General features: G+C 35.9%; 1 protein-coding gene across 1 annotated transcript in view; it reads left to right on the forward strand.

The window, feature by feature from the left end:
• The window catches only part of LRRC2 (leucine rich repeat containing 2), a 144154-nt gene that overhangs the window by 22021 nt on the left and 108323 nt on the right, over positions 1–13810 (forward strand). The window contains exons 3-4 of the mRNA XM_042826744.1: positions 1741–1897; positions 13701–13810. Coding sequence (XP_042682678.1) covers positions 1741–1897; positions 13701–13810 — 267 coding nt within the window. The remainder of the gene's footprint in view (positions 1–1740; positions 1898–13700) is intronic.

Raw genomic sequence — 13810 nt, forward strand, 5'->3', positions numbered from 1 at the left:
TTGCTTACAGTAGCACCTGTGATACTCCAGATAAATGCTATTTCCTATGTAATGCATTTTCAGTTCTGTGGAGGTGGGAAAAACAATACTAACTAAATTCACTGTTGGTATTTATTTATTTGTTTTATTTTGCTGCAGAAAAAAAATGTGCAGACTGGTGTGATGTAGTAACTCACACCAGAAAGATGGAGAGATTTCTCATTACTAGCCTTAAGGCATTTCAGGCATTTTATTTTAGCTGCCAGAAACAGATATATATAGAGGATGGATCATAATGAAATTACATGTAGTGGGTAAATGAAGAAAGAAATGAAATAATCCATATCAAACATCAAAGGAAAGGTAGTAAGGCAGAACTGCATGTTTAGACTACATGTCTGCATGTGTAAATTTCGAAAAGCACTGACATTTAAGATAGAAATAACTAAACTAAAAGCAAATTGTGATCAACAGTCAAGTATAGCTTTGATTAATTAGAAGTTTTAATTTAGATACAAGTTAAGGAGCAATCTCCCAAATCCAGAGTTTGTTTAAAAAATAAAGCAAATGAAAAATTTGAAGTGTATCACCCTACTTAATGTCTTGGGGGATCTATGAGTCTTAGAAGAAAATAAACCTTGTAGAATTCTTCATACACAGCAAACAATGTTGTAAGATATAAAATAATTGAAGACTGTAACTATTACTTCTCTTCTAATGTAATAAAGTCAGGAATAGCATCTCATTCAAATTATTTATTCCAGATATAAACTGGTAAATTATGTGCTGGTTTACAAAGCTGAGTTTAAATGATCTAACCATCAGTTCTATGAATTGATTTTTATCTGATCCAAGTTTAATCAATTTGGTGACATAATTCAAAGATATGTACATCTGAACTGAATAATAAGTAAGTTAAATAAATGTTACACAATACTTCTTCTTTTTTTTTTTTTTTAAGAATTAAGGGCTTTAAAAACCTTGGTTTGTGTAATTGTAATAGACAGGAGATTCTGGACCAGTAAAATATTGCATGGAAAGTACTCATAAGCAAGCTTAATTTCTGTGTATTTGAAATAATCCTAGAAATTTTAAGGAAAAAATATTTTGTATGACTAAAATAAGAACTAAATGCAATTATGGACTGATATAAATGCTGAATATTTTTATTCTTCTTAAAAGAAAAAAAAAAAAGAGTAAAATACCACAAACTGCTGAAATGACTGGATTTTTTTTCACTGATTTTAAATACAACTTTCCAAAAGCAATATGTACATATTGTATCTATAACACTTTTGTTCCTTTGACCATGTTTCATCTTGGCACACAAATTTTTGTTTTGGTGGCAAAAGCCACTTAGATATTTCCCATACACCTGCTATTCTGTTCTTGTGATGCATTTGACTGTATCTTGATATGTGAATTAAAGCACAAAAATGTGTTTTAGAAAAATCCTCAAGCTGGGAAGAGGAGATAATATGAGAAAGACCAAGCATGTGAGTGCTTCAGATAGGTATCAATTTTAGAGCAAAATGATTGCATCAGCAGTAAAAAAAAAAAAGACTGTATGCTCACGGACAACTGCAGTGCTTCAAATGAAATCAGGTCCTGTGAGGATTTGGCAAACTGCTGCTCTACATCAAGACAAGTAAGGTGAAGTGTTGAGGTTTGGCCATAAAAGCTCTTTCCATCCTATTTAGAAACATGGTTGAACAAAATTCTATCTTCATTTCTATTTATACAATTTTATTTAATTTACAGGAATTCCCAGAGTCTCTGAAAGATCATACCTATCTGAAAGAATGGCATGTAAGCAATACACTGATTCAAACAATTCCAGACTATATTGCTTTGTTTCAAGATTTGAGAGTTCTGGAGTTATCAAAAAATCAAATCAACCACCTCCCAGTGGAAATTGGTATGTTGGTTCAAACTATTCAGTTATTTATATGTGTTCTATCTAATTAACTTCAGGAAAATGAGTATTCATGGATGTTCTTATGAATTTAATGATAATCACACTTTTTTGTTGTTTGTTTGTTTGCTTGTTTTTGTTTCCAGTGAACAATGGTATCTACATTTTTATAGTTAGCAGATTAAAGCTGCAGTTGATTAATTGGATGGGTTTAGTAAGGCACAAACATTGGAAAACTATTGCAATGTTGCTATCTGACTACAGAAAAACTATAGCTTGTATTTGAATATATAGAGAATAGGTGGTGTTTCATGTTCCTTACAGGCTGGACAGGTAGAAAAAGGCAAGATTATACTAATCATACCTCTGAGAATTGAGAAAACTATGCACATTTAGGGGTTTGGGGGCTCTTGAGAGTCAAATTCATGCAGCAAGTGTACTAAGTCTTTACTTATTTTTAAATGCGGTAGTCCTAAACTTTTCCCCATGACTTATGCTAACACTGTGAGTTAGTATATTTCAAATAATGAATAGAGACTAAAACCTTCTTCTCTATAAGTTATCATATGTTTATTTGGAAAAACAAAACAAAACAAAACAAAATAAAACAGGAAGAAAGGGAGAAGGCTCCTGAAACACAGAAACCAGTGATAGGATTTGTCAGGTAGAGTTAATGATTATTTATTTATTTATTAACATTTCCTTTTACACATAAGATTCACGAGATGAGAGCAAGCATGGCTGTTACTAGACCCTCAGCAAGAGAAGGGTCTGAGTTTGAAATCTGTGTTTTCTTGAAACATCACATCAATTTATGCAAAATTATTACTAGATAGAACACATTTGTTAAATTTTAAATGCCATATATTCAGTAGTTCAACATCACAGCAGCAATTCCAGTTTTTCAGGTGAAGACACTGATTCGTAGATGAAGTTTAAAAATAAATAATACAAAGAAGCTACTCCTGGACTCTGCAGCTGAATGGTTTAACACTTTTTTTTTTTCCCCAAAACTGCCTGATGATTTTGAGGTTTTTGTTCACCACATTTTAGTAACACGATGTTGTTTTTATTATGGCATAAGTTATATTATTTATTATGGCATAAATTATAAATTATGCATAATTTTTTAATCTCAATTTGCATAATTCCCCCTTTATGGACAGGTACAGTGTTGTACTTCTAATTGGTAGTATTCTCTTGTCTCCTGTAACATATAGACACACGAACACAGACATCGATATATCCAGGAAACCTATTATTTTAATAAGAAAATGTCCTATTATTTTAATACCTATTATTTTAATAATTATATTTAATAATAATTATATTTAATACCTATTATTTTAATAAGAAAATGTCAAGAAAAATATTGGATACTTTGAAGTTGTATATGCTGCTTCAAAATGAAACTTCAGACTTTAGTCCTCTAAGTGCTAAATTATGGCAGAGAAAACAATCTATGTGGGTTTGTTTTGGAAACCGAAGTAAGGAGTGAGAATTAGGTGCTAAATCAGAAAGTAAGGTCTCAGAAAAGGTTAAGTGCTAAGATATTTATCATTTTGTGTTCTGTTTATAAAACAGCTGCAAGGAGGTAAGTATCACAGATAAACATACTCGAGAGTAATGACAGATGGTTAACGATGGCAGTGACGGGCATGCAGTTGTGTCTTTTATCTTCAGTCAGAATTGAATCTGAGTTTGGTACATGTCATCCATCAGAACCTAATCTGGTGAGCTGTGTTTGGGCTAATTTTGTTCTAACAAGATGGCAGTAAAAGTACGAGAGAATAGGAGATCATTTGAATATTTTCAGTTGAAATAAATTATTGCTGCAGTAGCAGTCTGTGGACTAAAACATCTGAAATATATTAAGTTTGTGTAGCTGTTTTACTAGATCTAGGAGGAAAAGCTCTGTTCTGAAACGGGAAAAAAAGAAAGACTAGAATCCATTCCCACATAATTCAGATCTCTCTCTCAGTTCTAACCATCTGTGCAACTAAAAAGACTAAATCAGAAGATAGATGAGAATAATTTTGACCGTTCTTTTTGTGTAAAAGTGGATATTATCATGGAAAACAATTAACCAAAAATGGAGCAACTTGACAACTCTGCAATAAGGGGCAAAGCTCAGATTTGTCAGGTTAGTTTTTTTCTTATGAGCAGAAAAAAAAAGAAAAAAATATACCATGAAGAAGAACGAGTCTAAGAATTTTCTTGAGCAATAGCTTCATGGTGAATTTAATGATTTGGCTCTGACTGCATGTGTGCAGTGCAGTGGCTGTGCATGAATTGGTGCTGGTGCACTACTAATTGCTGTCACTGAAAATAGCAAATAGAATATGTTCCTCATATTTACAAAGGAGGCAGTTATCCAGATCTTCATGTGATCCTTAAGCTTTTGTGCCAGGTTGGAATAGTGAGGGTATATCAGGATTCTTTTCTGCCACAAATTTTCATTAGATATCTCAAAAAGCTCTTAATAAGAACTTTGTACTTCATTATGTTCTCTAAAATTTTTGATATGACAAATACTGAAGAGGAAAAATATCTGCGCTTTTGAGACGTTTCAGAAAAAAATCTAAGGATTTCTTTGTATCCTCCTTCATATTGTAAAAATTCATTTGTGCATATTAGTAATTCAATTTCCCAGAACTCAGAGAGGAAATCTACAAGTAATACAGCTTTAAATGACTTCTAGATACATAAAATAGCATTTTCTACAAATAAGATTCCTGGTGCATTAATGTGTGAATTTTGAAGAAGAAAATACAGATTTTAAGTTTAAGTGCAGTCTAGTTCTGAAGAGTTGTGGGCTTATCTTTTTCACATGTCATTTATTCACTATATGCCCAACAATTCAATTCTATATACAGCCTGTGTTTAGTTTGGTATTTTCCAGCTCAGAGATGAGTCCTCTTCTCTGCTTTACCCTTGCAAGATGGACACTTCTGGGGGGTCCAGAAGGAGAACAGCTTATCTACTCATATGAAAAACAGAAGTCACGGAGAAATTCTATAAGATTTCTCTTGTCCCAAAGTATTTTCAGTTAAGCTTGTTACATTTTTGTTTACATTACTTTTCAGAGTTTTCAGTAGATCCTTACCCTACACCTTTTTTTTTCAGAAGGTATCTCCAGCTTACAAGAAATAGGGTTTTTTTAACGTCTACTTTGCTACAAGAATAGTTTTTTGCCTTCTTAAATAGCACTAATGCTCTTCTGTCCGTAGACCCAAATCCCCAGTTTTTCTTTATATTTTTTTCTTGCCATTTCATTCTACACATCTTTTTTTTTTTTTTTTTTAATTGAGCCCATGTAGCTTGATTAATAATGATTGAAATTTTACCTGCCCAGGATCAATCCCCTATAATCCCTACAAGGTTATTTTATTTTTACTCTTTTAAAGAAAGAATAAAAATAGGAACAAGGATACTCCATATTTCATCCCTCCCATGGCATGATTGCTTTGATAAGAAGTAAAAAAGAAACAAGAAAAAGAAAAAAAAGAATGGACATTGTCATTTGTAAGCTTGAACATTAATTTTACCTTTCCAATAAATCAATGGCAATGTCACTGATTCAGCAGAGAAGATTGGAAAAAGGAAACTGTTTGTCTTGACCTACAGCAAACTGCTGTGTTAGCTAATTTGGCTTGACAGTGTCAGATCAATGCAAAAAAAATATATATTTTGTGTGTTACTACATTTTTTTTAAAGTAGGTCTGCATTTGCATTGAGTGAATTCTTTAGATAATAACTCTTTGTAACTGGACCTGCATTTTGTATCTGATCCATTATTAGGATCACCAGTGTAGGCTTGTCTAAATGATGAAATTACATCAGCATCGTTGCAATGCTGCATTGCATGTGGAAAATTTTGATTAAAAGTTTAATTACTGGTTTAATTTTTCTTAAATAACAAATTAAAAATTTAAGTTGAGAATATACACTAGCTTGGGTAACAGCTATGCTATTGAAGCTCCCACTGAAAAATAAAATATTCTTAATTGTGAAAGTATTAGAGAAACCATGGATTTCATTACTGCTTTTACTGCCTCTCTTTGGAAAACACAGAGATGTTTAACTCTTAAATAGACTATTAACTGTTTACTTTCAAATAGATCTAAAAATTCAGTGCTATAAAGCACAGTTAAAAACAGTGTTGTAACAGTGACAATTTAGAGTTCTTATTTACAAATCCACCATTTCCCCATTTGTGTTCCTTTGACTTAGACACTTGGATTTCAGAATTTTCATCATGAATATTGTCTCATAGATACGTATTTTTGCAATTGTTTTCTGACAAAGATAACTTAGCAACCTTGTTTAAAAGGGCAGTGATACTCATGTTCTTTTCATCTGAAAAAGGAAAAGATCTAATTCTTTATAGCCTTGTTTACAAAACCAATATAACCCAGTTCCAGTACAATTCCAACTCTTGTTGATTGCAAGAATTTCAAACAGTTTTTTAGAGGAAGGGATAATTAGAGATGTGAAGATAAATATTAAAAATGTTGAAATTAAAAGTTTATAGGAGAAAAATAGAATCATAGACTCATAGAATCCTTCGGGACCTCTGATGACTATCTAGTCCAACTCCCCTACACCACAGTTAGATCACACGGATAAAGTCTTCAGGGATGAGGCATCAATCACAAAACTAGGTAACCTGTTCCAGTGCCTCACTGTAAAATATTTTTTCCTTATATCTAAACTGAATATACTCTCCCTGAGCTTGAATTCCTTCTTGTTCTATCACCGTAGATCCTCATAAAGCTTCTGTCTCCTTCATTCCTGTAGCTCCCCTTTAGATAATGAAAGGCTGCTATCAGGTCACATTGCAGCCTTCTCTTATTCAGGCTGAACAACCACATATCTCTCTGCCTGCCCTCACAGGAAAGGTGTTCCATTCCATGAATCATTTTTGTGGCCCTTCTCTTGACATGCTCCAACTGGTTTATATCTCTTCTTTAGTGAGTACCTCACATCTGGATGCAGCACTCCAGGTGACTTCTCACCAACAGAGTAGAGGGGCAGGATCACCTCCCTTGATCTGCTAGTCATGCATCATTTGATGCATCCCAGGATATGTTTGGCTTTCTGGGCTGCAAGGGTACATTGCTGGCTAATGTCCAGCTTCCTACATACCATTACTCACAGTTCTTTTTTGTCAGGGCTGCTCTTGATCCTTTCATCTCCAAGTTTGTATTTGTAACGGGATTTGCCTTGACCCAGATGCAAAACCTTACACTTGGATTTGTTGAACCTCATGAGGGCCCGCTGCTCAAGCCTGTCTAGGTCCCTCTGAATGGCACAAAAAATAATTTGTATAGTAAATTGTTTAGTGTATGTCTTTCTCGTGAGAAGATGGTTGAGCTTCAAGTAGTAGATTCTGTCAATCTGGCATCCCACAATGCATTTGATGGTGGTGGAGGAAAAGAACCTGGAGTGCTACTTGACAGCTGGCTGAACATGAGCCAGCAGTGTGTCCAGGTGTCCAAGAAGGCTAATGGCATCCTGGTTTGTATCAAAAATAGTGTTGCCAGGAGGAGCAGGGCAGTCACCATCGCTCTGTAGTCAGCACTGGTGAAGAAGCACCTTGATGCTCCATTCAGTTTTGGGCTCTTCACTACACGAAAGACATCAAGGCCCTGGAGTATATCCAGAGAAGGGTATCAAAGCTGTTGAGGGAGTTGTGTTGCAGCACAGGTCTTATGAGGAGTGACTGAAGGAACTGGGATTATTTAGTCTGGAGGAGCCTCAAGAGAGACCTTACTGAGCTGTACATAACTGAAAGGAGATTGTAGCAAGGTGGGCATCATTCTCCTAGGTAACAGTGATAGGATGAGAGGGGATGGCCTCAAGTTGTTTCAGGGGATATTCAGGCTTGATAATAGAAAAATATCTTCTCAGAAAGAGTGGTGAGGCATTGGAACTGGCTGCCCTGGGAAGGTGGCTGAGTCACCATCCCTAGAGGTATTCAAAAGTAGGGTAGATATGGCACTGAGGGACATGGTTTAGTAGGCATGGGTGGATGGTTGGACTTGATGAGTCTTTTCCAACCTTAATGATTCTGATTCTATTATTCTATAAAAATGAATGTTTGAATCTAAGAGAATAGACTTTGATACAACAACTGAAAAACCTAGCACAGGCCTAGATAAATGTGTGTGTTTGAAAGGAAGAATCATAAATTTGGAAAAGATAACCTGTGGAGTTCCTCAAATAATTAGTCTTGGATTTTTTTTCTTACTTATTTTGAGGAACTGGGCTACCGAAATCTTCTGCTAACATAGTTTCTCAGTTTTGTCACTACATAAATTGGAGAAGATATGAGAAGTTGGATGGCACATGAGTTTCAAAAAAGAAGAGTTTAAATTCACAGCTGCAGAGTTTAAGGTCATGTAGTCAGAAGCTACTGATTTCTTCAGCAAGTCATGCATTCTTTAAATGGAGTAGGTGAATGAATAGAAATCCTTATTCTAACAGTCACAAGAAAAATTCAGCGTGATAAACACACAAAAGGCAGTAAAAGATAAGCTAAATGCCAGATATTCTAAGTAGAAGCAAAATAATAAAATTAGCATTATACAACAGTAAGAGTCTTTATGGAGTATTACATATAGCTGAAGTCACCTAGATTCAAGAGAAATTTTCTGAGATGGATTCAGATGCTAAAAACATCTGATAAGACAACTTGAGGAGGAATGTTTTTATTTTTTTGAGTGGAAATTAGAAGAATTGGCTTGGTTACACTGGTAAAAGAAATGTTGATATGTCTATTGCTTATGAAAATATCAGAGAGGTAAGCAATAGGCATGGAAGAGGGCTATGTAAATATAAAAGTAACAAAGTAATTCATGGTTATAAGGTTTCTATAAATAAATTAAAACTGGCAATTAGAAGACTTTCTAATTATGTAAGAAGTGAAATTCTGTAAATTTGTTTTTCCATTAGAGGAATGGATGTCAAAAACCAAATTAATTTTAAGATAAAATGTGGTAAATATATGGAGTTATGTGAAGTAGAGGTGTAAGGGGTTTATTAATAATGTCCTGGTGTGCCCTATTAACTTCTCACGGTTCTAGAGGGAAGGTTAATGCTTATCTACCTTTAAGCTGTCAGGTGACATAACTTAATCCATTGAAGAGACCACAAGTAAAAAAAAAAAAAAAAAGCTGGTACACAGAAATTGGTTCTTACAGACAGATCCTGGGGAATTGTATTCCACTCACCTCTGAGCGAGTGAGTGGAAACTCAGTTGTCCTAAATTAAATTAAGTCATAACGTATAGCCTCTGCAGTTACTAGTTACTGACTGTTGATTCTGTAACACTCTTCTGTCAGATCAGAGATTATACGAAAGGGAGAAAATGCGATGCATTTTTTTTAACCTGCTTTCCCATACCTTCAAACTGGGGCAAACCATACTGTGAACATCAGCATATAAATTAGAAACTGGAAAATGAGGAAAAAAATGTAGGAAAATGTGATTTCAGAAGGCAGAAATGTCAAAATAGGAATCTGTGCTCCTAGCCATCAGACTACCTATAAAAAGCAGTTACATTTTAATGCTTTTGTTATAACTAATTCTGCTCCGTGTTTGCTAGTCATGTGTTGTAGATACATCTTCTGAGCAGAGTTAGACAAAAGGATGCCTAGGATGCTTGTGGCTCTGGGTGCCTTGTCTACAATTAGTTGTTCAGAAAAAAAGTAGAATTGAGACTGTGGTGGCTGAAAAGTCAGCAAAATGTCTGCTGTGGTTTAAACCTGATGGACAGCTAAGCCACTCACTCTGTTGCAGTGAAGGGAGAGAATCAAAAAAGCAAAAATGAGAAATGTCTTGAATTGAGAAAAAAAGTTTAATGATGAACAAAGGTAAAAGGATAAAAACAAAAAAAAAAAAAAAAAAAAAAAAGCAAAAGAAACCAAGTAATGCAGAAGCAATCAGTTACCACCAGCCAGCTGATGTGTAGCCAGTCACTGAACAATAGCCATCTTAGAAAACTCACCTTTAAGATTTTCTGGTATTATGTGGATGTTATTCTTTTGATGAGTTGCGTTCTGACTCTTGCCAGCCCTCAGCCTGTTCGCTTCTGGAGTGTGTTTATAGTTGGGTGGAGTGAGAAACAGTTTAGGCCTTGACGGTCTGTAAGCACAGGAAGTTCAGCAATAGTCAAAATATTGTGTAGTGTAGTATCATTACTGTTTTGATCACAGATCAAAAGCATATCATCATCCAACCTTCTATGATGAAAATTAACTCTATCCCAGATAGATTGAGTACAGTATTACTTTGTTAAAAGAGAGTATTACTTATCTCAAAGAGAAAATAAAACATTCCTGTGTTAATGAGGAAGCAGTTATTTTTTCACTTCAATGGGACTTGCTTTTATTCACTAAGGAATTAATTTGGGGAGGAAGAATTTTTTACTCTCTTATTTTCTATTTCATTTTGAGGTACCTCTGTGTCAATGATTTTTTGTTGCAATAAGGTGTTGAGCTGATCACAGAATCATAGAATCATAGAATCACCAAGGTTGGAAAAGACAGCCAAACACAACCTCCCTTCAAGCAGGGAGTGATAAGGTCACCCCTGAGCCTCCTCTTCTCCAGACTAACAGCCAGTTCCCTTGGCTGTTCCTCATAAGACTTGTACTCCAGAAGACTCACCAGCTTCATTGTTCCTCTCGGAATATGCTTCAGGGCTCCATCTTTCTTGTAGTGAGGGACCCAAAACTGAATATAGTACTTGAGGTGCAGCCTCGCCAGTGCTAACTACAGAGGGATGATGACTAATCTGTTCCTGCTGGCAATGCTATTTTGGGTAGAAACCAGGTTGAACTGAACATGAATCAGCAGTGTGCCCAAGTGGCCAAGAAGGGCCACTTCTTGGCCACTTGGGCACACTGCTGATTCATGTTCAGTCTAGCACTTACCAACACCCCCAGGTCTGTTTCTTCAATACAGTCTTCCAGCCACTCTGGCCCAAGTGTGTAGTCCTGCCTGGAGTTGTTGTGGCCAAAGTGCAGGATCTGTTGCTTGATCTTGTTGAACTTCATCCAACTGACCTCAGTCCAGTGATTCAGCCTGCTCAGATTGCTCTGTAGGGCCTTCTTTCCCAAGGAGATTAACACTTCCTGCCAACTTGGTGTCATCTGCAAAGTTACTGAGGATGGACTCAATGCCCTCATCTTGGTCAGCAGTAAACATATTGAACAGGTCAGGCTCCAATACCAATCCTTGGGGAACACAGCTCATGACCTGTCACCAGCTGGATTTAACTCCATTCACTATCACTTTCTGGATCTGGTAATCAGACAGATCTATACACAGCAAAGGATTTATCTGTCAAAGCCCTGGGCTGCCAGTTTTCCAGGAGAATACTGTGGAAAACAATGTTGATGGCTTTGCTGAAGTCTAGGTAGAATATGTCAACAGCCTTTTCCTCATCCATAAGGTAGATCACTTGATCATAGGAGATAATATTGATCAAGCAAGACCTGCCTTTCATAAGCCCATGCTGGCTAGGTCTGATGCCCTGGTTGTTCTGCACTTGCCGTATGATCTCCCTCAAGATGATCTGCTTCAGCACTGAGGCCATGCTGACAAGCCTGTAGTTCCTCAGATCTTCCTTACCACCCTTCTTTTGGGTGGACATCACTTTCAGCATCTCCAGTCCTCTGGGACCTCTCCAGATGACCAGGAATACTGGAAGATGCTGGGAAGTGAGTTGGGTATCACTTCTGCTACCTCCATCAGCACCTTTGGGTGGAAACTATCCAGACCCACAGATTTGTGGCAGCCCAAGTGAAGTAGTGAATCTCTAACTGTTTCCCCTGAATTGTGGGAGGTTTATTCTGCTCCCCATCTGAGACTTCCAGGTCAGGGGATAGAGTACCCTGAGGTTAACTGGTCTGATGTTTAAAGACAGATGAATCATTTGATGTAGAACCTTCATTTGTTAATCATGCTACTAAACTTAGCAAGGCTTCATCATAGGTAGGTTAATCTTTTCTTAACTTGATGTGCTTAATAAACCCGGAAAAAGGAGGATGACTCTTTTATATCCTTGGATTTCTTCTCTTACTCTCTCATCAGCTCTAGGGACCCTTGTAGGATGATACTGTACTATTAAAGCCATGCATGTTGTGATCCTACAGAGAATGTTTTTTTTCTATTTTAGCTAAAACAAGACTTTACAGCAGAGAGAAACGACAAAGCTAATTTCTTAAAAGGACAGAGCTGGGTTTTAAAATATCACCTCGGTTTCTATTTCTGTCAGAACTAGAACTGAGAGAAAGCTGTGTGGACACTTCTATACTTTTCTCTGTTCCAAGCTGTTCTGACCATATTCAGCCTGGCAAATTCACAGAAACATTTAGATGGATACTGGCCCAGCTAAATTTATACTTTCAAGATAATGTTGTTTCCAAGAGGAACTATGTGATCTGAGCAAAATGCTGCAGGCCTAAGTGATTTGAGGCTGCTAGTATTGATCATCAAATTATATGCCTCTGCCTCTGCCAAAAAAAATTTCAGAGAAACATATTGAGACTCTTTATTCTCTGCAGTTTTTTCTTTTTGTTTGCAAGCACCACCTACCTTCCAGCAATGGCTTCCAGCTATTTCCATGCCTTGTAATAGCTGAGCAGCACCATGTAGATCTTGTTCTGAAGGGAATATAACTAAGTGTAGTGCCATAAGGAATAGTTTGCTATTATGACAGTGTTTTGAACACTTGTGATGTATTGCAGGGAGATTCTCTCCATTGTTAGCCAAATCAAGAAACTCTAGTTTTTTTCTTTAAAATTTGATTATAAATAGAAGAAGATACAAAATTTTACTCCTTGTGCTTGCCTGGTTTGCCAACATATAGTCTTCTTTGAGAATCTGTTGAAAAAGATGCTGTTCTCTCTTTATTTCCATTTGATGAATCACATCTAAATTTCTTACTAGTGCTTTCTATTGTGATTGCTATATTTTGTTATTGTTTAGAGGGGAATATCATCCATGTAGTATCATCCATGTATCATCCAACAGGACAGCTATCCAAAGCTCTCTTGACTTCATTATGTGTGTGTTTAAGGATCCCTTTGTAATGCTTCAGCTATTTAGTATCTTCAGATTTCTTACATCCTTTGCATTTTTCCAGTATAATGTTGTTCTGCATTTTAATAATGCTTTCAAATCTGTTTTTGCCGAAGCTTGTCTAATGCTGTAACAGAAGTAGGGAATGCAGTGTGGCTAAATGTAGCTTAAAATATTCTTGATGTCCTAAAATAAAGCTGACAAATAATGAGGGATTGCAATAAAACAAATAACAAAACAAATACATACTTCATCTTTTATAATAAAAAATACACAATGCTGTAAAAGGAGACAGAACTGTTAATATGGTAACTTAGGTATAGTAACCCAACCAAGAGGTTCTCAAACAAGTAATAAAATGTTTTTCAGTCATCAGACAAATTTCCTGAGGTGGAGACTAAATTCTCTCGTTTTAGCTGAGGTCCGTAGGTATCTTTTCCCTGGTAGGACCAAAGTCTTAACAAGTTGTTACTGCTTACAAACCCTAACCACAGTCATTACGATTAACAAAGCTGTATGAATATGACAAAGCTCTTTTACTTCCTACTCCTCCAATGTTAGTGGTATATAGATGGTATTTATTCATTTTATTCATTTCTTACTCATCACCACATTAAGAAGTTTTTTCATACGTTACATTGAATAAGCCTTTTATTTTCTCCTTTTTTCTTTCCCCCCCCCCCCCTTCACTGATTTTAATTGTCTTTCTCTAACAGGCCACTTAAAAAATCTCAAAGTACTCAATGTAAGTTTTAATAATTTGAAGTCTGTCCCTCCGGAGTTGGGTGACTGTGAGAATCTTGAAAAACTGGATTTGTCTGGAAAT

The sequence above is a fragment of the Centrocercus urophasianus genome, unplaced genomic scaffold, assembly GCF_019232065.1.
Source record: "Centrocercus urophasianus isolate 14NV4802_14NV808 unplaced genomic scaffold, USGS_Curo_1.0 seq_27, whole genome shotgun sequence".
NCBI classification, from domain to species: domain Eukaryota; kingdom Metazoa; phylum Chordata; class Aves; order Galliformes; family Phasianidae; genus Centrocercus; species Centrocercus urophasianus.